At 52.7% G+C, this 25,476-nt stretch overlaps 1 protein-coding gene and 1 long non-coding RNA gene across 3 annotated transcripts in view; both read right to left on the bottom strand.

Annotated features, from left to right (window-relative positions):
* Positions 1–5,370: 5,370 nt before the first annotated feature.
* On the bottom strand, positions 5,371–8,718 carry LOC121272378. Its single transcript, XR_005941878.1, has 3 exons — positions 8,105–8,718; positions 6,052–6,096; positions 5,371–5,427 (listed from the first exon to the last, which is right to left on the bottom strand). It is a non-coding gene; the product is annotated as an uncharacterized LOC121272378 (long non-coding RNA).
* A 4,388-nt stretch (positions 8,719–13,106) lies between these two features.
* LOC121272317 (calpain-5-like) overlaps positions 13,107–25,476 on the bottom strand; it is a 32,902-nt gene continuing 20,532 nt past the window's right edge. The window contains exons 8-12 of one of the 2 annotated variants that reach the window (XM_041178925.1): positions 24,787–24,906; positions 19,537–19,733; positions 19,285–19,406; positions 14,972–15,108; positions 13,107–13,413 (exon numbers count right to left, since the gene is read on the bottom strand). In XM_041178925.1, coding sequence (XP_041034859.1) covers positions 13,237–13,413; positions 14,972–15,108; positions 19,285–19,406; positions 19,537–19,733; positions 24,787–24,906 — 753 coding nt within the window. In that variant the 3' untranslated portion in view covers positions 13,107–13,236. Of the gene's footprint in view, positions 13,414–14,971; positions 15,109–19,280; positions 19,407–19,536; positions 19,734–24,786; positions 24,907–25,476 lie in introns of those variants that run through there. The other variant, XM_041178926.1, reaches the window with a different exon arrangement.

Below are 25,476 nucleotides of genomic sequence, written 5' to 3'. Positions count from 1 at the left end.
AGGCTGGGAGTGAGGTACAGAGAGAGGCTGGGATTGAGGTTCAGAGAGAGGCTGGGATTGAGGTACAGAGAGAGGTATGGGAGTGAGGGAGAGAGACCTGTGAGTGAGGGAGGGAGGCCTGAGAGTGAGGAAGAGAGAAAGGTTGGGAGTGAGGTCCATGAGGCCTAGGAGTGAGGTAAAGAATGGGGTCTGGGAGCGTACAAAGAGGTCTGGGAGTAAGGGATAGAGGCCTGGGAGTGAGGTACAAAGAGAGGTCTAGGCGTAGAGGAGAGTGTCCTGGGAGTGAGGTACAGAGAAAGGCTGGGATTGAGGTACAGAGCGAGGCTGGGATTGAGGTACAGAGAGAGGCTGGGAGTGAGGTACAGAGAGAGGTTGGGAGTGAGGTACAGAGAGAGGCTGGGAGTGAGGTACAGAGAGAGGCTGGGATTGAGGTACAGAGAGAGGCTGGGAGTGAGGTACAGAGAGAGGCTGGGAGTGAGGTACAGAGAGAGGCTGGGATTGAGGTACAGAGAGAGGCTGGGAGTGAGGTACAGAGAGAGGCTGGGATTGAGGTACAGAGAGAGGCTGGGATTGAGGTACAGAGAGAGGCTGGGATTGAGGTACAGAGAGAGGCTGGGATTGAGGTACAGAGAGAGGCTGGGAGTGAGGTACAGAGAGAGGCTGGGATTGAGGTACAGAGAGAGGCTGGGAGTGAGGTACAGAGAGAGGCTGGGATTGAGGTACAGAGAGAGGCTGGGATTGAGGTACAGAGAGAGGCTGGGAGTGAGGTACAGAGAGAGGCTGGGATTAAGGTACAGAGAGAGGCTGGGAGTGAGGTACAGAGAGAGGCTGGGATTGAGGTACAGAGAGAGGCTGGGAGTGAGGTACAGAGAGAGGCTGGGATTGAGGTACAGAGAGAGGCTGGGATTGAGGTACAGAGAGAGGCTGGGATTGAGGTACAGAGAAAGGCTGGGAGTGAGGTACTCAAGAGACAGAGGGAGTAAGAGACAGAGGCCTCAGAGTAGAGAGAGCGAGGCCTTGGGGTGAGGTATGGAGTGTGGCCTGGAAGTGATGGAGGGAGTGAAGGCCTAAGGAGTAGAGTGGTTTCTCATTCTTTTTTAATGTTAGCTGACCGGATGAAGTCCCTCCACATTTCTCCTGGTCCCATGGGGTTTCTCAGGGGAAATTGGACTGTGTGGTGGGGGCAGGCGGTGGGGAAAGAGGGGGAGGGGGGGTGGGGGTGTGCGCTGGCGGCCGGGCCATTGTTAGGCTTATCCATATCCCAGGGATTCCTCAAGCGCGGCAGGAGGGGCAGTCAGGCCTCAACCTCTGATTGTCTCCACAACCATTGGCCTCAAACCCCTCTCCATTGGGAGTGAGTTCCACTTTCTCACCGCTCTCTGGGTAAAGATGTTTCTCCTGAATTCCCCGATTGGTGACTGTCTTGTATTGTGGTTCCCCCACCCACTGCCCCCCTTGGCACCCCACCCCCCACCAAAGTTCTGGTGGAAACGTCGTCTCTACGTCCATCCCCTATCAAACCCCTTCACAGTGTTGGTGACCTCAATCAGGGCATCAGAGGTGGCGTGGGGGGGGTAAATCAGCCAAGCCACGGTTTAATCCATCTGCAGAGGAGAGTGAGTTGGCGGTGGGGGGGTGGTGGAGCGGTGATGAGGGTAGTGCAGTGGATGTAGTATACCTGGACTTCAGTAAGGCTTTTGACAAGGCCTCGCATGGGAGAATGGTCAAGAAGCCAACAGTTCTTGACCATTCCTAGGTGCCCTGGGGATTGGGCTATCTTGAAGGTGCTCCCACCGTAACCTCCCTTTGCAGTGTTTTTGAGTGGGTTTACTGAGTGGGATTCAGAGGCAGCCCTTAAGAGGCGGCCAGGTGAGGTGTTGGACGGGAGTCACGTGTAGGCACGGCCCGGTGAAGGACCAGCAGGTTTCCCTCCCTGAATGGACCAGTCGTGTTTTTCTCCCCTCCCACCCACCTGACCGTTCCCACCCCCCCAACCCCACCCCAACCACCCCAACCCCACCCCACCCCACCCCCACCCCCCACCCCAACGCCACCCCACCCCCCCACCCCAACATAAATTGAGTCCCGGCTGAACTAAAATTCTCAAACCATCCAGGTGAGAATTTGAAAATATGCCCTCCAGACTATCAACCCACTAAGCCATGTGTAACAAATTTGATTGGATTTTTCGAGGGGGTGACTAGTTGTGTCGACGAGTGTAGTGCAGTGGATGTGGTGTACCTGGACTTCAATCAGGCTTTTGACAAGGTCCCGCATGGGAGAATGGTCAAGAAAGTGAGAGCCCATGGGATTGAGGGCAATTTGGCAAATTGGATCCAAAATTGACTTAGTGGCAGGAAGCAGAGGGTGTTGGTCGAGGGGTGTTTTTGTGACTGGAAGCCTGTGACGAGTGGTGTACCGCAGGGACAGGTGCTGGGACTCTTGCTGTTTGTAGCGTACATGAATGATTTAGACATAAATGTAGGAGGTATGATCAGTAAGTTCGCAGATGACACAAAAATTGGTGGTGTGGTAAATAGTGAGGAGGAAAGCCTTAGATTACAGGACGATATAGACAGGCTGGTCAGATGGACAGAACATGGCAAATGGAATTTAACCCTGAAAAGTGTGAAGTGATGCATTTTGGGAGGACTAACAAGGCAAGGGAGTGCTCAATGAATGGCAAGACCCCAGAAAGTACAGAGGATCAGAGCGACCTTGGTGTACATGTCCATAGATCCCTGAAGGCAGCAGCACAGGTAGATAAGGTGGTTAAGAAGGCATATGGGATACTTGTCTTTAGTAGTCGAGGCATTGAATACAAGAGCAGGGATGTTATGTTGGAGCTGTATAAAGCACTAGTTAGGCCACAGCTGGAGAACCGTGTGCAGTTCTGGTCACCACACTATAGGAAGGATGTGGTTGCACTGGAGAGGGTGCAGAGGAGATTCACCAGGATGTTGCCTGGGCTGGAGTGTTTCAGCTATGAAGAGAGACTGGATAGGCTGGGGTTGTTTCCCTTAGAGCAGAGAGGGCTGAGGGGGGACCTGATTGAGGTGGACAAAATTAAGAGGGGCATAGTTAGGAGGATACCTTTCCCTTTAGTGGCGGGGTGAATAACCAGGGGACATAGTTTTAAGGTAAGGGGGTTTAGAGGGGATTCGAGGAAGATTCTTTTCACCCAGAGGGTGGGGGAAGTATCTGAAACTCACTGCCTAAGGGGGTGGTAGAGGGGGGAGCATTTAAGAAGTATTTAGATGAATATTTGAAATGACATTGCATACAGGGCTATGGTTCAGTGCTGGAAAATGGGATTAGTGTAGATAGCAGCTCAATGGCCGGAACAGACACAATGGGCCGAAGGGTCTCTTTCTGTGCTCTAAGACTCGATGACACCAGAGTTCCCAGCATCAGGGAGGCCCAATGTGTAAATAATGAGGCTTGGAGGGGGGAGGGGGTGGAGGGGTGGGGGGGGTTGTCGTGGGTGCTGTGAGACCACACGTAGCCAAATAGCCAGCTATGGCCTGCGTGTGAGAAAAGACAAGGTATAGCCGAGGGAGGATCAAAGCGCAAACAGATCTTGCGCTGGGCTGGAAAATGGACTCCCAATCATTGAGTGTGGTGAGATCTTCCCATGCCGTGTGAGCAGGGGATGGGGTGGGCAGCCAATGAACAGTCTTGACGTGCTTCAGAGGAACTTGCTGGGTTCAGAACAATTCCCACCTGGCCGAAGGTCGGATACATCACGGTGTAGAGAGCTACGGAGACGGCTGGGTTAGCGATGCACGCAGTGTCCATGGTAACTGTCCGGAGAAAAGAAAGATCTGTGCATTTCTATAGCCGCCTTTGATCAACTCAGGACTTCCCAGAGCGCTTCACAGCCGGACAGGTACTTTGCGGAGTTGTGATGTGCGAAACCCGGCAGCCAATTTGCGCACAGCAAGCTCCCACAAACAGCAAAGTGATAATAGCCAGGCGACCTGCTTTCAGGGTGTTGATTGAGGGGTAAGTATTGGCCCAGGGGCAGAACTCACCACACTCCTGCTCGAAATTATTGCCCGTGGGAGCTTTTGCGTCTCGTCCGAAAGGTGGCACCCCCGACAGTGCAGCACTCCCTCAGTACCGCATCTGGACTAATGTGCTCGAGTCTCTCGCAACGGGACCTGCCCATTTCCGGCTGCCCCTCTGCTCTATTTGCGTCAGACATGGTGATTTTCCCCCTCCTCCCCTCTCCTCCCTCCTCCTTTAACAGCAGGTTCCAGGTGCAGAGCATGCATCGATCTCAATCCCTGGGGTTTAAGGTGAGCTCTAAGCCGTGATGATTCAGCCCCACTTTTCATTCCTTTATTCTTCCATGGAACGTGAGACAGCATTTGTTGCCCGACTCTAATTGCCCTTGAACTGAGTGTCTCGCTCAACCATTCCGGGGGCAGTTAAGAGTCAACCACGTTGCTGTGGGTATTGGAGTCACATGTAGGCCAGACTGGGTAAGGGTGGCAGATTTCCTTCCCTAAAGGGGCAATAGTGAACCAGATGGGGCTTTTACAACAATCCACGATGGTTGTCATGGTCACCATCACTGAGACGAGCTTTAATATTCCAGATTTATTAACTGAATTCAAATTCCACCAATCGCTGGAGTGGGATTTGAACCCACGTCCCTCAAAACATTAGCCTAGGTCTCTAGGCCCAGTGACATTACTACTGCACCACCGTCTCCCCCAGGAGTTTGCAGCAAGCACAGGAAACCAAGTCTGGGGTTGCCAACCACCACCCCCATGACCCCTACATCCCCGTGAATGAATAGACAAAAAACATTCTTCACCCGGTGAGTTTCTTTGACCTCCTTGGTGAGACAATACATAAATCCAAGTCATTACCACTCACATAACTTCCCTGTTTTTGTACTCAGTGCCTCTGTTTATGGAACTTAAGATTCCATAGCTTTGCTAATTACTCTTTCACTATATCCATATATAAAAAAAACTTCCCTCACACATACCCCCAATACCCCCCCACCACCCCCCCCCCCCCCCCCGTATCTCTAGCCCAAAACCTTAGGTCTGTGTCCCCTACTCCTTGTCCCATCAGCCAATGGGAACAGCTTTACATTGTTTTTTTTCATTATTCATTTACAGGGATGTGGGTGTCGCTGGCTGGGCCCAGCATTTGTTGCCCATCCCTAGTTGCCCCCTTGAGAAGGTGGTGGGTGAGCTGCTGCCTTCTTGAACCGCTGCAGTCCCATGTGGTGTAGGTACACCTGCCGCGCTGTTAGGGAGGGAGTTCCAGGATTTTGACCCAGCGACAGTGTATTTCCAAGTCAAGACGGTGAGTGGACTTGGAAGGGGAACTTCCAGGCGGTGGTGTTCCCCATGCGTCTGCTGCCCTTGTCCTTCCAGATGGTAGAGGTCGTGGGTTTGGAAGGTGCTGGGGAGACAGGGAGACAGACAGTCAGAGAGAGAGAGAGACAGGGAGAGGAGTAAAGACAGGAAGACAGAGAGAGAGAGACAGGGAGAGAGAAAGAGGGAGAGAGAGACACACACAGAGAGATACAGAGAGAGACAGGGAGACAGACAATCAAAGAGAGAAAGAGAGAGACAGAGTCAGAGAGAGAGAGAGAGACATAGAACGGCGGGGAGACAGTCAGAGAGAGAGAGACAGGGAGGGAGAAAGAGACACGCACAGAGACACAGAGAGAGACAGGGAGACAGACAGTCAGAGAGAGAGAGACAGGGAGAGAGAAAGAGAGAGAGACACACACACACACAGAGACACAGAGAGAGAAAGAGAGAGACACACACACAAAGACAGAGCGCTAGTGAGACAGACAATCAGAGGGAGGAAAGAGACACAGAGCAAGACACACACAGACAGACAGAGAGGGACACATACACAGAGAAAAAGAAATAGAGAGGCAACTAGACGGAGAAGACAGAAAGAAAGAGAGAGAGAGTGAGACTGGGAGAGCAACAAAGAAAGAGACATGGGAAGAGACAGAAACAGAGAAAGAGACAAATACAGACCTACAGAAATGAATAAATAATTAATTACCTGGTGCATCCATCTCATTGTTTGCAACATTTTTGCTATTCCTTACTGGAAAGGAGGAAAAATGCTGTGAGTAACAGAGGCTAGACACAGACAGGACAGAGACCAGGTTCAATGTTAGGGTCCAATCCACTGAATCCAGTGAATGGGAATTCTACATAACACCCCCTCGAAGGACATCAAGCAAACTCCAGAATATTCCTCCCACTCCGTTAGATAATCCTGACCTGCTGCTCCCCAGGCCAAGCGAACCCTGCCTCCCCGATTATATTCTACAGAGAAAAGTGACCAAGTTTTAGAGCTCAGAGAGTAAACTTTCGCAGTCCCCTTCCTGCCAACGGCCCAGGTTTCTGACACCATCCAGATCATGGGGAGTTCTGATTTGAGATCTGCCTTGCCTGGGGTTTAAGGGCCAGAATCAGAGGAAAGAGAACCCAGTCCTTACATTCCAACACACGGTGCGGCCATTGGCGTGAGGTGCCCGAGGGCATTCGGTGCCCATGGGACCTGTGCCCCAGAGGCCTGGCATGGACTCAATGGGCTGAATGGCCTCTTTCTGTGGCAGGATGACTCTGTGACTCTACCCCCTGCAGACAGTTTCGGTCTCTTTGCTTAAGGAGGGACATACTTGCATCTGAAGCCGTTCAGAGAAGACTCACTCAAGTGATTCCTGGGGATGAAGGGGCCTGTCTTGTGAGGAAAGGTTGGGCCTATACTCGTTGGAATTGAGAAGACTGGGAGGGGATCTTATTGAAACATACAAGATTCTGAGGGGGCCTGACAGGGTGGGTGCTGAGAGGGTGTTTCCCCTTGTGGGGGGAATCTAGAACCAGGGGGCGCACTTTCAAAATAAGGGGGTCTCCCCATTTAAGACGGAGATGAGGGGGGAATTTCTTCTCTCAGAGGGTCGTTAGTGTTTGGAATTCTCTTCCCCGGAGAGCAGTGGAGGCCAGGTCTCTGAATAGATTCAAGGCTTGAGTTAGAGAGATTTCTGATTGACAGAGGGTTAACCGGGCAGAGGCAGGGAAGTGGACTGGAGACTACAACCAGATCAACCATGATGGTATTGAATGGTGGAGCAGGCTCGAGGGGCCGAATGGCCTACTCCTGTTTCTTATGATCTTATTATGAGTCTACGGCCACTTCAAGAGAAATGATCAGAATAAACGGTCTTACCTGCAGACCACACAAAACTTACTATTTTCAAATATCTGGACAACTCATTGGAAACATATCTTTCAACAATTGCGTCCAGGATCTGTACAGTCACCTCACTGGCATTTCCTTCTCCATAGTTGGCTGATGATCCGATTGACAAGCTCAGTCACCCCATAAACTTTAACTCATCCAATTCCAATTGGCAGCAAGCCTTTAAACTTGCGCTCGCAGAGTTTATGAATAAATCGTTTCGGATCCACCCAGCTCGTTCAAAAGCGTCCGTTTAGACAGACCGGCCCATCGTGGGGTGCACCAAGAGGTCGATTGATCTGAAAGTGGTCAGATAGGCCAAAAAAAAAGAGCGTCTTGCATTTCTATAGTGCCTGCCATGACCTCAGGATGTCCCAAAGTGACCCACGGCCAGTGAAGTCGTTTTCTGACGGGTAGTCCACTTGCTGTGCTGTTAAAAAAAAAGCGGTGGCCCAATTTGCGCACAGCAAGCTCCCGCAATGTGATAAATGTCCAGATCGTCTGTCTTAAGGGGTGCTGATTGAGGGAGGAACATTGGCCCCAGCATAGCAGGGGCAGTGGGAGGTGGGGGGCAAGAGGACTGCTCCCCACTCTGGTCTTCATTGAAATGCTGAGCAACTGGCGATTTCTTTTATGTCCACCTGAGAGGGCAGATGGTGCCCCCCCGGCAATGGGCAGGGAGGGTCAGCCTGAGTTTGTGTGTGTGAAACTGAACTCACAACCTACTGCTCCAAGAGTGCGCTATCAACTGAACCAAGGGAAACAAAGATAATTGCAGCAGGACATGCTTTTAACCCTGCAACTCTCCATGCCCTCAGTGCTCAATTTTACAACTAACGGATAAGGCTTATGAAAGAAGATCACTTACTTTAGACAACAGCAGGAAACAAGTGCAATCAAACCCACGCGCAGCAACCGTGGACAATGATGCAGAGTGATGAAGGTTAAAAATTTCGACACGGCAGGAAGGAGCTTGGGGAGGGTGTGGGGGTCCGCTGTAACCCAGACCCTGGAACAGAAAAATCAGGAAAAACAGGAAGATGGGGGAGCTGAATGGATGGAAAGCAGAACCAGCCCAGACTCCAATCCCGGTCAGGAACAATCATCCGATCTCCGGCCAAAATCGGAGGCAGCAATCGAGGATGTGGCCACAGGGATAGACTCACTTCATATCGCATCTCGTTCAAATAAATATATTTCACCACATTTCTACTCCTCCTCTTTAGCTCTGAAGAAGAGTCAGACGGACTCGAAACGTTAACCCTGTCTTTCTATCCATGGACGCTGTCAGACCTGCTGAGTTTTTCCAGCAATTTTTGTTTTTGTTAAAGATAAATCAGCTTGTCTTTCATTAGTGTCATGTTACACTCTCTTTGAAGCTCTCTGGGACATCACAACATTGAAAGTAACAAAGCTGCAGGCCAATCTAAGGTTCTAAGTTTAATATAAATCCCTTGCTTTTTAATTCCAAGCTCTGCTGCGGGCAGTTCACTGCTGATTTCTTCTACTCTCGCAAGGGAGGCGAGGTAGAATTTGCAGGACAAGGAGGGAGAGATGAAGGTGAGGGAATGAAGTCCCTCCAGTTTATCCTCCAGTTAAACCCTTCATCTGGCGGTTGATTTTGTGGGAAAGGATTCTGACGGGTGCCACCCCCTTCTCTTCTTTCTTGCTATTTTACTTTGCCACAACGGAAGTGAGGGAAGGTTGTGGAGCTGTGGTTAAGCTGCTGGATTATTAACCCAGAAGTGCCAGGCAAACGCCCCGGGAGGTTCAAATCCCACAACAGGCGGCTGGCGAAAGTTAAATTCGGTGAATGAAGCTGGCAATGGTGAGCACGGTTACTGTCGTTGATTGTCCTTAAAACCCACCCCCCCCCCCCCCCCGAGAGCAAAGCAGGATGCTGAGAATCCGAGGCAAAAACAGGGGAAGGCTGGGTGTTGCGGGAAATGCTTTGTTCGGACCCGACCGATATTAGCGGAATCAGAGGAGACAAGTGATTATCAAACTGGAGGAACAGCAACTCATCTTCCGACTAGGCACTTTACAGCCTTCCAGACTGAATATTGAATTCAACAACTTTAGGTCTTGAAGTCCATCCCCACCCCCCTTCTGTTTCTTCCCCCTTCCTTTTGTTTTTTTCCAATAAATTATATAGATTTTTCTTTTTCCCTCCTATTTCCATTATTTAAAAATATTTTTAAATCTTTTATGCTCCCCCCACCCCCACTAGAGCTATACCTTGAGTGCCCTACCATCCATTCTTAATTAGCACATTCGTTTAGATAATATCACCAACTTCGACACCTCTGTGTTCTTTTGTTCTATTGTCTGTGACATCTTTTGATGATCTGCTTCTATCACTGCTTGTTTGTCCCTACAACCACACCACCCCCCCTCCACTTCTCTCCCCCCACCCAACCCACCAACCCCACCCTCCCCCCCCCACCACCCCCTAACACACACCTTAAACCAGCTTATATTTCACCCCTTCCTGGGATTCACCTAGTTCTGTCGAAGGGTCATGAGGACTCGAAACGTCAATTCTTTCCTTCTCCGCCGATGCTGCCAGACCTGCTGAGTTTTTCCAGGTAATTCTGTTTTTGTTTATAAACGTGACTTTATTATCGTCACACAACCACAAGCAATAAACCTCACGCCCTTCTGCCCGTCGAGGACACCTGCGGCGATGACCGGTCGAGAGATATCCTCATGTTCCTTGGCGCCAGCCGCCAAGCTGGTCCATGGGTGGATTCCGGCTGGAAGGCTCCCCCCACCCCCCCCCACCCCCTCTACAAACAAAGGACTTATCTTGTTTGCTGCAGCCTTTCTGGAGTGAGTCATGGCCACCCGGTGTTTGCGAGCATTAGCTGGATCGTACTATATTCTGAAAGCGCGGCAACCCGCTGATTCCCACACCCAGGAAAAAACTCAGCGGGTCTGACCAGCGCCCGGGGAAGGGGGGGAAACGGGACCTAACGTTTCCTGGTCCGTCTGACTCCCCCTGCAGAGCAGGGTCGTTTAAAAAAATAACAAACCCCTCGCCCACCCCCCCCCCCATCTGGTTCACTTAAAGTCCTGGAGGGGAAGGAAATCTGCGGCCCTTACCCGGTCTGGGCCTACACGTGACTCCAGGCCCTCAGCAACGTGGTTGACTCTTAATTGCCCCTCCTCCCCCACCCACCAACCCCCCCCTCCCCCACCCACCCCCACTGAAATAGGGGATGGGCAGCAAAATGCCGTCACATCCCCCTCAGAAAACGAAGGAAAAGGACGTCCTTGCAAAAGTGTGGTGGCCGGAAGATTTGGCCCAGCGCTCCAGCGCAGGCCCTGACCAGCTCCCACTCGGGATTGTTGCGAGGTAACAAAAGCCAAAACACGTTGCCATTAAAAATGATTTTATTTCATTAACTACGAAACCACAGAGTGGGGGGGAAGGAAGCGAGCACCCACAGTGTGTGGCCCCATCCCCACCCCCAACCCCACCCACCCACCCACCCCCACACAACCCCCACCCCCCCCCCTCCCCCACACAACCCCCCTCCCCCACCCACACAACCCCCACCCCCCCCTCCCCCACACAACCCCCCTCCCCCACCCACACAACCCCCACCCCCCCCCCTCCCCCACCCCCACCAGGACAACGCCAAGGTGCCCATTACCCAGCTGTGGGTGACTGACCAAATGGCCAACAATATTTCTGTCACGGTCATTAAAATTTTGGGGGGGGTTGGGGGTGGGGGGCGCTTTGCCCTCATCGCACCTCAGAAACCTTTTGAACTTCTACCAGCCGCGGGCACAGAGGGTGGGGAGGTGCTGGTAACGTCACAGTGGACATGTTAACCCAGGCCCACAGCAACCCCCCCACCCCACCCCCCACCCCCACCCCCCCAGCCCCCCCGCCCCCCCCAACCCCCCCCGCCAAGGCTAATGCCCCGAGATGATGGGCTCGAATCCCACCGGTGCGGCCAGTGGAATTTCACTCCGATCTAAATGAAATCTGGAATTGAAAGCTGGTCTCAGTAATGATGACCATGGCAATGATCAGCGATTGTTGTAAAAGGTTAAAAAAAAAAACCCCAATTGGTTTCACTAATGTCCCCCTTTAGGGGAAGGGAATCGGCCGTCCTTACCCGGTCTGGGCCTACACGTGACTCCAGACCCACGGCAACGTGGTTGACTCTTAACTACCCCTCTGAAGTGGCCGCTCAGTTCAAGGGCGATTAGGGATGGGGGCAACAAACGCTGGCCTTACCCGCGACACCCACATCCCGTGAATTTTTTTTTTTTTAAATTCCCCAGGTGGGGAAGTGAAGTCAGACTTCAGACCGTGGCTCGGTAGGTTTAGCACGCTTACCCGCAAGTGCGGAGGTCGTGGGGGTCAAGTCCCACTCCAGGGACTTGAGAACCAAGGCCATCACTGCAGTGCACCACCAAGGGAGTGCTGCACTGTTGTAGCTGCTGCCCTTTCGGATGGATGAGGGCCCCGTCTAGCCTCTTGGAGAGAAAAGAAAGTCTTGCGTTTAGATAATGCCTGTCACAACCTCAGGATCCTCCAAAGTGAGGCTTTTCTCTCTGGAGTGTGGTCACTGTCGTAACGTAGGAGCCAATTTGCGCACAGCAAGCTCCCACAACCAGCAACGTGAGAATGAACAAGATTTCCTGTTTTTAAGTGATGTTGATTGAGGGGTAAATATTGGCCCCAGGACAGTGGGGAGAATGCCCCCCTCACCCAGCCCCTTCCCTAGCTCTACTTTGAAATAGCGGCTGTGGGATCTTTCACCTGAGAGGGTAGGCAGAGCCTCGATTTAACATCTCACCCGAAAGACAGCACCTCCGACGGTGTTGCACTCCCTCCCTTACAAGAGCAGGGGGGAGTTCTCCCCGGTGTCCTGGGGCCAATATTTATCCATCAGCCAACATCACTGAAAGCAGATTATCTGGTATATTATCACTTCGCTGTTGGTGGGAGCTTGCTGTGCGCAAATTGGCTGTGGCTGTTTCCCACGTCACGACATCGACCGCACTTCGAAAAAAATAAAAAGAAACAACTTCATTGGCTGTAACGCGCTTTGGGATGCCCTGAGGTCGAGAAAGGCGCTAGAGAAATGCAAGTTCGCTCTTGACAGGAGATCTGGTGCCCCCTACAGCTGAGGAGGAGGAATAACAAAAGTGAGGCTCTCTCGCGCCATCTGTTGGCCATGCCTATGACAACTCACCCTGCGCCTCCTTGCTCGTCAGGGGGAGCTGCACCCGAGCTGGTGTCAGCGTGGCTGCCTTGGTGGGCAGTAGGGCCCCTCTGTCAGGGTCCTGCAAGGAGTGGAGGAGGGGGAGACCCTCATCTTTAAAAGCAATAGCTGGAGTTATAATAGCAAGCTTGCATGTTCAGTGCAAATCTTCAGCCGTCATTGCTCTGTGTTGCGCAGGGGGTGGGGGTGGTGCATTGTGTGTACACGTGTGTGTGTGTGTGTGTGTGTGTGTGTGTGTGAGGGGGGGTGGGGGTAGGGGGGAGGGGGGAGGGGCAGTGTGGGGTGGTGGGGGTGCAACACTGACGGTGACAGAAACCCAACGGAAACAGGAGGGTCGTGCATCCACATTTAACCCTCGCCGGTCCTGAAAGCACAAAGACCCTCCGAGGGAGGCCAATCCTCAGCCGCGGGAGCAGGCGGTTGGTCGACCTGGGGAGGCATCGCAACCCAACCCAATCCCGCCCCTCCAAACCTAATCCCCTCCCCCCCCCTCCAACCCCCACACAATGGCTGTCAGCTTTGCGGTAGGGGTCACAGGGTAAAGGTCAATCGCTCGCCAAGCAGGAATCGACTTTGAGTCCCCTCCCCACACACCCCCCCCCCCCCCAGTTCAGATATCACTGAGTCATTTGAGGGAGAAACGGCGCCAGTTTCGATCCTGTCAGACCCTCACTTCACCCCGAGATGGGGAGGAGGAAGGAGCCGCACTCACTGAACTGATCAACTGTGATAGGCTTCCCGCAGGGACAGTACATCACAAGGCAGTGAGGTCATCACTGGAAGAGACTTCAATGAGGAGGGAGCCAGGCTTGTACTGCCTGCCGGACTTATCCAGGAGCTGCAGGACACAGCTCGAGCCGCTCTCGTTCAGGCCTGCTGCAATGGTCACCTGTCCCAGGAACACGTCTCTCAGGAAACCGCTTGACCAAACCTGGGGGCATGAGGAGGAGAGAGGGAAATAAGGTTTCAGTCCAGGGGGCGACCTTAATCGACAGACATTCAGAGATTACGTTCAGAGACCCATCAACGTGGAGAGTCACTGCCCACAGAGCCTATACCCCAGTGAGAGACAATGCCCAGAATCACTGTACCCCGGTGAGAGCCAGTGCTCACAGAGACTGTCCATTGTGAAAGTCAGTACCCAGAGACACTGTACACAGCGAGAGTCAGTGCCCAGAGACACTGTATACAGTGAGGGTCAGTGCCCAGAGACACTGTATACAGTGAGGGTCAGTGCCCAGAGACACTGTATACAGTGAGGGTCAGTGCCCAGAGACAATGTATACAGTGAGGGTCAGTGCCCAGAGACACTGTATACAGTGAGGGTCAGTGTCCAGAGACACTGTATACAGTGAGGGTCAGTGCACAGAGACACTGTATACAGTGAAGGTCAGTGCCCAAAGGCACTGCATACAGTGAGGGTCAGTGCCCAGAGACACTGTATACAGTGAGGGTCAGTGCCCAGAGACACTGTACACAGTGAGAGTCAGTGCCCAGAGACACTGTACACAGTGAGAGTCAGTGCCCAGAGACACTGTGGGGGTCAGTGCTTAGACACACTGTATACAGTGAGAGCCAGTGCTCAGACACACTGTACACAATGAGAGTCAGTGCCCAGAGGCACTGTGAGGGTCAGTGCTCAGACACACTGTATACAGTAAGAGCCAGTGCTCAGACACACTGTATACAATGAGAGCCAGTGCTCAGACACACTGTACACAGTGAGAGCCAGTGCTCAGACACACTGTACACAGTGAGAGTCAGTGCTCAGACACACAGTATACAGTGAGAGCCAGTGCTCAAACACACTGTACACAGCGAGAGCCAGTGCTCAGATACACTGTACATAGTGAGAGTCAGTGCTCAGACACACTGTATACAGTGAGAGCCAGTGCTCAGACACACTGTACACAGAGTCAGTGCTTAGACACACTGTATACAGTGAGAGCCAGTGTTCAGACACACTGTACACAGTAAGAGCCAGTGCTCAGACACACTGTACACTGTGAGAGCCAGTGCTCAGACACACTGTATACAGTGAGAGCCAGTGCTCAGACACACTGTACACTGTGAGAGCCAGTGCTCAGACACACTGTACACAGTAAGAGCCAGTGCTCAGACACACTGCACACTGTGAGAGCCAGTGCTCAGACACGCTGTATACAGTGAGAGCCAGTGCTCAGACACACTGTACACTGTGAGAGCCAGTGCTCAGATACGCTGTACACAGTAAGAGCCAGTGCTCAGACACACTGTACACAGTAACAGCCAGTGTTCAGACACACTGTATACAGTGAGAGCCAGTGCTCAGACACACTGTACACAGTGAGAAGCAGTGCCCTGAGACACAGTACCCAATGATGATCAGTGCCCAGAGACACTGCGCCTAGTGAAAATACCTTCCCAGGTTAGGCTTTGAATGCACCACAATTAATGACAACCTCCCCACTTTGAAACGATCCCAGGCCAATGAACAGTACGACACACACCTGAACTTTAATGGGCTTCTTCTCATTTTTCCTGTAGAACAATCCCTTCAGGTCAAAGTCGGGGTTACAGTTTGACTTATGCACCTTGGATTTCACTTTGGTTCCCTCGCTGCTGATCTCCACGTAAGGATCAGGGTCTGAGGGGAGAGGGAGCAGAGCATTACTGCAGATAGGAGGGACACAGGGGCCCTGACACCCTTCCTCACCTCACCCCGCTCACCCCAGTCCGCGCCTTGGTGTGTTTAGTTGCCATGTGGGCAAGGCCCCACCCCTAGTTTCCCTGGGAGGGGGCGGCACTGGGGTCCTTCATGCTGGCTGCAGCTCTGAGGCCACCGAGTGTCTCGCTGGGTCACTCTGAGGGGAGGGGGACAGTGGGTCAGGTTGGTGTGGGCTAGGAGTCACGTGCAGGCCCTGGGCAGGCAATGTCTGGCAGGTTTCCCTCCCTAAAGGACACGATTAAAAATACCATCCAAGATATTAAGGGGGAACAGGCGGGGGGTCGGGGGGGGGGTGGGTGGTACGATGGAGAGAAACCATGCCCGCTGGGTTGTGGAGTCTGGGACTAGTGGGTGCCATTTAAACATATGGGGGTCTCCCACACGAGGCACATTTGGAGAAGAATTCCTTCTCTCAGAGGGTTGTCAGTCTGTGGAAATCTCTACCCCAGCGAGCAGCGGAGGCTGGCTCATTGAACACATTCGAGGCCGACTTGAACGGATGTTTGGCACACAAGGGAGTCACATCACAGGCCATTCGGCCCATCCGCTCCATGCTGGTGTTTATGCCCCCCCACCAGCCTCCTCCCACACAGCCCCCCCCTCTCTTCAGATCTCACCCCATCAGCATATCCTTTTATCCCTTTCTCCCTCATATGGTTATCTACCTTCCCCTTAAATGTCTCTGCACTATTCACCTCAACCGCTCCCTGTGGTAGCGAGTTCCACATGGGGGTAAAGAAGTTTCTCCCGAATTCCCTGATGGGTTTATTAGTGACTATTTATCGCCCCTCAGATCATGGGGAGATGGTGACATAGTGATAATGTCGCTGGACTAGTGACCCAGGCAGCAAAGTGGAGTAGAGACCACGACCATGAGACCGGCCTTAATCTTATCGAGTGGCAGAGCAGGCTCGAGAGGGCCGACTAGCCTCTACTGCTCCTAATTTCTTACCAGCTTTATTGTTTCCTTTATTCTTTTATGGGACGTTGGCGTCGCTGGCAAAGCCAGCATTTATTGCCCTTGAACTGAGTGGGCTTGCTAGGCCATTTCGGAGGGGCAGTTAGGAGTCAACCACATGGGCTGTGGGTCTGGAGTCACATGTAGGCCCAACCGGGTAAGGAAGGCAGGTTTCCTGCCCTCAAGGGGCATTAGTGAAACCAGATGGGGTTTTTTTTAATGATAATTGACGATAGTTTCATGGTCACCGTTACTGAGATTAGCTTTCGATTCCCGATTTTATCATTTGAACTTAAATTCCATCGGCTGCTGTGGTGGGATTTGAACCTGTATCCCCCAGAGTCTCTGGGTCACTAGTCCAGTGACATTATCACTATGTCACCATCTCCCCATGATCTGAGGGGCGATAAATAGTCACTAATAAACCCATCAGGGAATTCGGGAGAAACTTCTTTACCCCCATGTGGAACTCGCTACCACAGGGAGCGGTTGAGGTGAATAGTGCAGAGACATTTAAGGGGAAGGTGGATAACCATATGAGGGAGAAAGGGATAGAAGGATATGCTGATGGGGTGAGATCTGAAGAGGGGGGTGGGAGGAGGCTGGTGGGGAGCATAAACACCAGCAGATGGGCCGAATGGCCTGTGATGTAGCCTCTGTCTCATTAGGGAGGGGTTAAGATTTTGTGCAGAGCGACAAGTTAAGATGCCATTCCACCAATAACCACGAGATCATCCATTGAGGCTATTGCCCAGGACAGAGACATTCCCTGTGAAGCACCTTGGGACAATACACTATGTTCAAGGTGCTACAGAAATGCAGGCTCTTGTTGCTGGTCTCTTGGAGCTACCGAATGGAATTGGGAAGCAGGGTCATTCATTCAGCCAGACAAGTGGAAAATCCTGGTTCCAGCGTCCAATAAAACGGAGAGAGAGAGAGAGAGAGAGAGAGGGGGGGGTGTGGGGAAGAGGGGGAGAGGGGGAGGGAGAGAGAGAGAGAGAGAGAGAGGAGGAGAGAGGGGGAGAGGGGGAGAGGAGGAGAGAGGGGGAGAGGGGGAGAGTTGGAACAATGAGGTGAACTCAAATCTCAAAGGAAGATGCAGCCATAAACTTCCAAGAAAAACTTCAAGAGCACAAGAAATAGGAGCAGGAGTACAGCCCATTCGGCCCATCAAGCCTGCTCCGCCGTTCAATGCAACCATGGCTGACCTTGGGCTTCAACTCTACTTTGCTGCCTACTCCCCATATCCCTTGATTCCCTGAGACACCAAAAACCTGTCTAGCCCCAGCTTTAAATATATTCAACGATGGAGAGTCCACAACCCTCTGGGGTAGAGAATTCCAAAGATTCTCAACCCGTTGAGTGAAGAAATTTCTCCTCATCTCAGTCCTACATGATCGGCCCCCTTATCCCAAGACTGTGCACCACCCCCGCCACCCCCCCCTCGTGTTTTAAACTCCCCCAACCAGTGGTAACAAGCTGTCAGCGTCCACCCTGTCAAACCCCTTCAGAACCTTATAGGTTTCAATGAGGTCCCCTTATCTAAGGATAGATATACTGGCATTGGAGGGAGTCCAGAGAAGGTTCACTAGGTTGATCCCGGGTATGGAGGGATTTTCTTATGAGGAGAGGTTGAGTAGGTTGGGCCTGTACTCATTGGGGTTTAGAAGAATGAGAGGTGACCTTATTGAAACATATAAGATTCTTAGGGGGCTTGGCAGGGTAGATGCTGAGAGGTTGTTCCCCCTTGTGGGAGAGTCTAGGACCAAAGGACATAATGTCAGAGTAAGGGGGTCACCCATTTAAAACAGAGATAAGGAGGAATTTCTTCTCTCAGAGGGATTCTTTACCGCAGAGGGCTGTAGAGGCTGGGGGTTGTTCAGTATATTCAAGGCTGAGATAGACAGATTTTTAATCAGTATGGGAGCGAAGGGTTATGGGGAAAAGGCAGGAAAGTGGAGTTGAGGATTATCAGATCAGCCACGATCTCATTGAATGGCGGAGCAGGCTCGATGGGCCGAATGGCCTACTTCTGCTCCTACGTCTTATGGTCTCTCATTCTACTAAACTCCAGAGAGCATAAACCCAATTTATTCAGCCTCTCATCACAGAGCAAACCCCCTCATCCCAGGGACCAACTTAGCGAACCCTCGCTGTACCGCCCCCCAATGCGAGTATACCCTGAGACAGGAAAAATTTTGGAATCGAGCTTTGCGGGACCAGGATGGGCAGTCGCGACACTAAGATGAAAGCCAGACACTGCGGATGCTGGAAATAAAAACAGAAGATGCTGGAAAAACTCAGCTGGTCTGGCGGCCTCTGCGGAGAGGGATAACAGAGTTAGCGTTTTGGGTCCATGTGACCATAAGCCCATAAGACACAGGAGCAGAAATTAGGCCATTCGGCCCATCGAGTCTGCTCCGCCATTCAATCATGGCTGATAAGTTTCTCAACCCCATTCTCCCGCCTTCTCCCCGTAACCTTTGATCCCCTTACCAATCAAGAACCTATCTATCTCGGTTTTAAATACACTCAATGACCTGGCCTCCACAGCCTTCTGTGGCAATGAATTCCATCGATTCACCACTCTCTGGCTAAAGAAGTTTCTCCTCATCTCTGTTCTTCCCTTTACTCTGAGGCTGTGCCCTCGGGTCCTAGTCTCTCCTACTAATGGAAACATCTTCCCCACGTCCACTCTATCCAGGCCTTTCAGTATTCTGTAAGTTTCAATCAGAAACTCTTCTTCAGAGCTCTGAGGAAGAGCCATATAGACTCGAAACGCTAACTCTGTTCCTCTCTTCACAGGCGCCGCCGGACCTGCTGAGTTTTTCCAGCATCCTTCTGTTTTTATCGAGGCGGCTGAGAGTTGAGGTGCGGAGTAACCGATGCTGGGGTTGAATGGCGGGAACAGGCCCCAAGGGGGCTGAATGGCCTCCTTCCCGCTCCCTACGTTTCCCCTGTGAGAGATTGGTAACCGGGGAAATGAAGCGGGAGCGCCGCAAACCAGGCCGGGCGGCTTAAAGGGAAAAGGCCGGTGTTAAACCGTCAATTAAACTGAGGTGAGATCTGAAGTCAGTTCACCTGGATTGTCAGTCCAGGGCTCCGGGCAGAGCCGGAGCAAGGAATTTCTTACTTACTGCTGGAAGATTCCGGAAGCTGCAGCCCGGCGGCGCTGTGGACATGGACGGAGGTCACGCGCTTCGGGTAACCAACGCAACAGCTCCAAAACGACGGCTTGGGCTGGTCCAGTGTCAGCTCCCTGGTGAGGGTGAGAAAGGGAGACGTTAGCGAGTGGTCCGCGAGGCCGGTGAAACCGGGGTAGTGGGGGGGGGGGTGTGGGGTGTGGGGTGTGTGGGGATGATCGCGGTGACAGAGGACCCCCCCGCTACCTGAGCTTGGCAGCCCTCTCGGTGAAGAGGCGGAGCAGGAACTTTCCGGATTGGGCGGGCTCGAAGGTGCTCGGGATGGCGACATAGCGGCCCTGCTTCAGCTCGGCCCGGAGGAAGACGCTCCGAGAGTTGATGTAGGTCGTCCCCGTGACTTTCTGCTGCAGCGCGTGCATCCGGTACTCACGGTTCATCTCCACCTGATGGTCAGAGGAGGGGTCCGGGTAATTTAGGGCCAGGCCACACTTTAGTGAGAAGCATTCTCTCTCCCTCTATCTCTCTCTCTCTCTCCCTCTATCTCTCTCTCTCTCTCTCTCTGTCTCTCTCTGTCTCTCCGTCTCTCTCTCTCCGTCTCTCTCTCTCCCTGTCTCTCTGTCTCTCTCTCTCTCTGTCTCTCTCTGTCTCTCCGTCTCTCTCTCTCTCCGTCTCTCTCTCTCCCTGTCTCTCCCTGTCTCTCTCTCTCTCTGTCTCTCCGTCTCTCTCTCTCTCCGTCTCTCTCTCTCCCTGTCTCTCCCTGTCTCTCTCTCTCTCTGTCTCTCCGTCTCTCTCTCTCTCTGTCTCTCCGTCTCTCTCTCTCTCTCCCTGTCTCTCCGTCTCTCTCTCTCTCTCTCTCTCCGTCTCTCTCTCTCTCCGTCTCTCTCTCTCTCTGTCTCTCTCTCTCTCCGTCTCTCTCTCTCTCTCCCTGTCTCTCCGTCTCTCTCTCTCTCCGTCTCTCTCTCTCTCTGTCTCTCCGTCTCTCTCTCTCTCTCCCTGTCTCTCCGTCTCTCTCTCTCTCTCTCTCTCCGTCTCTCTCTCTCTCCGTCTCTCTCTCTCTCTGTCTCTCTCTCTCTCCGTCTCTCTCTCTCTCTCCCTGTCTCTCCGTCTCTCTCTCTCTCCGTCTCTCTCTCTCCCTGTCTCTCCGTCTCTCTCTCTCTCCGTCTCTCTCTCTCTCTCCCTGTCTCTCCGTCTCTCTCTCTCTCCGTCTCTCTCTCTCCCTGTCTCTCCGTCTCTCTCTCTCTCCGTCTCTCTCTCTCTCCGTCTCTCTCTCTCCCTGTCTCTCCGTCTCTCTCTCTCCGTCTCTCTCTCTCTCCGTCTCTCTCTCTCTCCGTCTCTCTCTCTCTCTCCCCGTCTCTCCGTCTCTCTCTCTCTCCATCTCTCTCTCTCCCTGTCTCTCCGTCTCTCTCTCTCTCCGTCTCTCTCTCTCTCCGTCTCTCTCTCTCCCTGTCTCTCCGTCTCTCTCTCTCCGTCTCTCTCTCTCTCCGTCTCTCTCCATCTCTATCTCTATCTCTCTCTGTCTCTATCGCTCTCTGTCTCTCTCGCTGTCTCTCTCTCTCTCTCCCTGTCTCTCCGTCTCTCTCTCTCTCCGTCTCTCTCTCTCTCCGTCTCTCTCCATCTCTATCTCTATCTCTCTCTGTCTCTATCTCTCTGTCTCTCTCTCTCTCTCCCTGTCTCTCCGTCTCTCTCTCTCTCCGTCTCTATCTCTCTCTGTCTCTCCGTCTCTCTCTCTCTCCGTCTCTCTCTCTCTCCGTCTCTCTCCATCTCTATCTCTATCTCTCTCTGTCTCTATCTCTCTCTGTCTCTATCGCTCTCTGTCTCTCTCGCTGTCTCTCTCTCTCTCTCCCTGTCTCTCCGTCTCTCTCTCTCCGTCTCTCTCTCTCTCCGTCTCTCTCCATCTCTATCTCTATCTCTCTCTGTCTCCATCTCTCTCTGTCTCTGTGTCTCTATCTCTCTGTCTCTCTCCCTGTCTCTCTCTCTCTCTCTCTCTGTCTCTCCGTCTCTCTCTCTCTCCGTCTCTCTCTCTCTCTGTCTCTCCGTCTCTCTCTCTCTCCGTCTCTCTCCATCTCTATCTCTATCTCTCTGTCTCTATCTCTCTCTGTCTCTATCTCTCTCTGTCTCTGTGTCTCTATCTCTCTCCCTGTCTCTCTCTCTCTCTCCCTGTCTCTCTCTCTCTCTCTCTCCGTCTCTATCTCTCTGTCTCTCCCTCTCCCTGTCTCTGTCTCTCTCTCTCCCTGTCTCTCTCTCTCTCTCCCCGTCTCTTTCTCCCTCTCTCTCTCTCCCTGTCTCTCTCTCTCTCTCTGTCTCTCTCTCTCTGTCTCTATCTCTCTCTGTCTCTCTCTCTGTCTCTCTCTCTCTCTCCCTGTCTCTCCGTCTGTCTCTCTCCGTCTCTCTCTCTCTCTCCGTCTCTCTCCGTCTCTATCTCTATCTCTCTCTGTCTCTATCTCTCTCTGTCTCTATCTCTCTCTGTCTCTATCTCTCTCTGTCTCTGTGTCTCTATCTCTCTGTCTCTCTCCCTGTCTCTCTCTCTCTCTCTCTCCCTGTCTCTCTCTCTCTCCCTCTCCGTCTCTATCTCTCTGTCTCTGTCTCTCTCTGTCTCTATCTCTCTGTCTCTATCTCTCTGTCTCTATCTCTCTCTGTCTCTGTGTCTCTATCTCTCTGTCTCTATCTCTGTCTCTCTCTCTCTGTCTCTCTCTCTGTCTCTCTCTCTCTCTCTCCCTATCTCTCTCTCTCTCTCCCTATCTCTCTCTCTCTCCCTATCTCTCTCTCTCTCCCTGTCGATCTCTCTCTCTCCCTGTCGATCTCTCTCTCTCTCCCTGTCGATCTCTCTCCCTGTCGATCTCTCTCTGTCTCGATCTCTCTCTGTCTCGATCTCTCTCTGTCTCTATCTCTCTCTGTCTCTGTGCCTCTCTGTCTCTGTGCCTCTCTGTCTCTGTGCCTCTCTGTCTCTGTGTCTCTCTGTCTCTGTGTCTCTGTCTCTCTCTGTCTCTGTCTCTCTCTCCCTGTCTCTCCCTGTCTCTCCCTGTCTCTCTCTCTCTCTGTCTCTCCCTGTCTCTCTCCCTCTCTCCCTGTCTCTCTCTCTCTCTCTCCATCTCGATCTCTCTCTGTCTCTCTCCGTCTCTATCTCTCTCTGTCTCTCTCCGTCTCTATCTCTCTCTGTCTCTCTCCGTCTCTATCTCTCTCTGTCTCTATCTCTCTCTGTCTCTATCTCTCTCTGTCTCTATCTCTCTCTCTGTCTCTATCTCTCTCTCTGTCTCTCTCTCGCTTTCTCTCTCTCTGTCTCTCTCTGTCTCTCTCTCTCTCTCTCTCCCTATCTCTCTCTCTCTCTCTCTCTCTCTCCCTATCTCTCTCTCTCTCTCTCTCTCTCCCTATCTCTCTCTCTCTCTCTCTCCCTGTCTCTCTCTCTCCCTGTCGATCTCTCTCTCTCTTCCTGTCGATCTCTCTCTGTCTCTCTCTGTCTCGATCTCTCTCTGTCTCGATCTCTCTCTGTCTCTATCTCTCTCTGTCTCTATCTCTCTGTCTCTGTGTCTCTCTGTCTCTGTGTCTCTCTGTCTCTGCGTCTCTCTGTCTCTGTCTCTCTCCCTGTCTCTCCCTGTCTCTCTCTCTCTCTGTCTCTCCCTGTCTCTCTCTCTCTCTCTCCCTGTCTCTCTCTCTCCCTGTCTCTCTCTCTCTCTCCGTCTCGATCTCTCTGTCTCTCTCCGTCTCTATCTCTGTCTCTCTCCGTCTCTATCTCTCTCTGTCTCTCTGTCTCTATCTCTCTCTGTCTCTATCTCTCTCTGTCTCTATCTCTCTCTGTCTCTATCTCTCTCTGTCTCTCTCTCGCTTTCTCTCTCTCGCTTTCCCTCTCTCTCTCTGTCCATTTCTCTCTCTCTGTCTATTTCTCTCTCTCTCTCCCTCCTTCTCTTGCTCTCTCTCATGCTTTCTCACTCTCTTGTGCTCCCTTTCTCCTTCTCACCCCCTCCCTCCCACTCACCCCCTCCCACCCACTCCCCTCCCGCTCCTTCCCACTCCCCTCCCGCTCCCTCCCACTCCCCTCCCCCTTCCTCCCTCCCACTCCCTTCCTCCGCCTCCCACTCCCTCCCTCGCTCTCTCCCACTCTCCCTCGCTCTCCCCTGGGTGCAAGGTGGGTGGGGAGTGGGGGCTGGGTGGGGGGTGGAGGGTGGGTGGGGGTGAATGGGGCTCTCCCCGGGGTCCTGGCCCTGCTACATCATCCCTCGGCCAACATTAGAGAAATAAATAGTCTGCTCGTTCCACATGGCTATTTGTGGGAGCTTGCTGTGCACAGATTGGCTGTTGGTGGGAGCTTGCTGTGCACAGATTGGCTGTTGGTGGGAGCTTGCTGTGCACAGATTGGCTGTTGGTGGGAGCTTGCTGTGCACAGATTGGCTGTTGGTGGGAGCTTGCTGTGCACAGATTGGCTGTTGGTGGGAGCTTGCTGTGCACAGATTGGCTGTTGGTGGGAGCTTGCTGTGCACAGATTGGCTGTTGGTGGGAGCTTGCTGTGCACAGATTGGCTGTTGGTGGGAGCTTGCTGTGCACAGATTGGCTGTTGGTGGGAGCTTGCTGTGCACAGATTGGCTGTTGGTGGGAGCTTGCTGTGCACAGATTGGCTGTTGGTGGGAGCTTGCTGTGCACAGATTGGCTGTTGGTGGGAGCTTGCTGTGCACAGATTGGCTGCCATGCTTCCTACATCACAACAGCGACCACACTCTATTGGTCGTGAAGCTTTTCAAGGCGGCCTGAATTTGAGAGTCTTTCAAAGGAGAGCATGGGACTGCACCCCCCCAGCCCCGCCCCACCCCCCCGCCACATCCACCCCACCCCCCCACCACCCATCCCACCCCCCCACCACCTCCCCCAACCCCCTCCACCACCCTTCACCCCCCCACCACCACCCCACCTCCCAGCACCCCCCCGCCAACACTCCCAACCCCCTCCAACTACCCCCCACCAACCACCCCCCCACCAACCCCCCCCCACCAACCCCCACCCCACCCACCCACCACCACCACCCAAACCCCCACTGCTGCCCTGGCCAATATCTACTCCCCAACCAAAGTCACTATGAAATATCCCACCACTCTTTGACTGAGGAGAGATAGAGTGAGAGGGAGAGAGAGAGAGAGAGAGAGAACGAGAGAGAGAAAGAGAATGCGAGAAGAGGGAGAGAGGGGGAAGTGAGAGGGAGAGTGACAGACAGAGTGAGAGAGAGGGAGGGAGCAGGAGAGAGCAGGAGGATGTGAGAGGAGAGTGAGAAAAGGAGAATGAGAGAAGGAGGGTGAGAGAAGGAGGGTGAGAGAAGGAGGGTGAGAGAAGGAGGGTGAGAGAAGGAGGGTGAGAGAAGGAGGGTGAGAGAAGGAGGGTGAGAGAAGGAGGGTGAGAGAAGAGAGAGAGAAGGAGAGAGAGAGAAGGAGAGAGAGAGAAGGAGAGAGAGAGAAGGAGAGAGAGAGAAGGAGAGAGAGAGAGAAGGAGAGAGAGAAAGTCCATCTCGCCACTCACCCTGAAGATCTCGAATCCGATGGAGAGGTTTTGCCCCGAGCCCTCTTTGCGATACAGCCTCCTGTCCTCCTGCTGCAGGGAGAGCAGTGCGGAGTCATCGCGCGGGATGCTGAACACAAACTGTGGGAGGCATGGCAGAGAACAAGGGAGCACAGTGAGAGCACGGCACCGAGTACACTCACCAACGAGGGTGGGACTTAACTGAAAGCACAAGATCTCTCCTTCCGAGGATTTCTAATTCTCAGCAGAGTGATTTGTGTCCACAGCATAGGTTTACCAGACTGATACCTGGGATCCAAGGGTTAAATCATGAGGAAAGGTGACACAAACTGGGGTTGGATTCCCTGGAATTGAGAGGGTTTGGGGTGACTTGATCAACATTTTAAAGGTATTAAGTTTGGATCGACAGTGAGAGAAAGAGAGAAACTATTTCCACTCTCTCGAGAGTCTAGGACTTGGGGGAAAAATCAAAAACATAGAGCCAGGCCTCTCAGCAGTGGAATGAGGAAACACTTCTACACACAGAGGGTGGGGGAAGTTTGGAGTTTCTTTTCTGCGATTGGCCATTGATTCTGGATCAATAGTTAATTTGAAATCTGAGACTGATAGGCTTTTGTTATCCAAAGATGCTGAGAAATACAGGTCAAAGGCAAAGATGGAGTGAGGTCACAGGTAAGCCAGAAGCTCATT

This window comes from Carcharodon carcharias, chromosome 33 (genome assembly GCF_017639515.1).
Source record: "Carcharodon carcharias isolate sCarCar2 chromosome 33, sCarCar2.pri, whole genome shotgun sequence".
Classification (NCBI taxonomy): Eukaryota; Metazoa; Chordata; class Chondrichthyes; order Lamniformes; family Lamnidae; genus Carcharodon; species Carcharodon carcharias.
The sequence above is the reverse complement of the archived record's forward strand: the minus strand, read 5'-3'. Positions and strand labels throughout refer to the sequence as shown.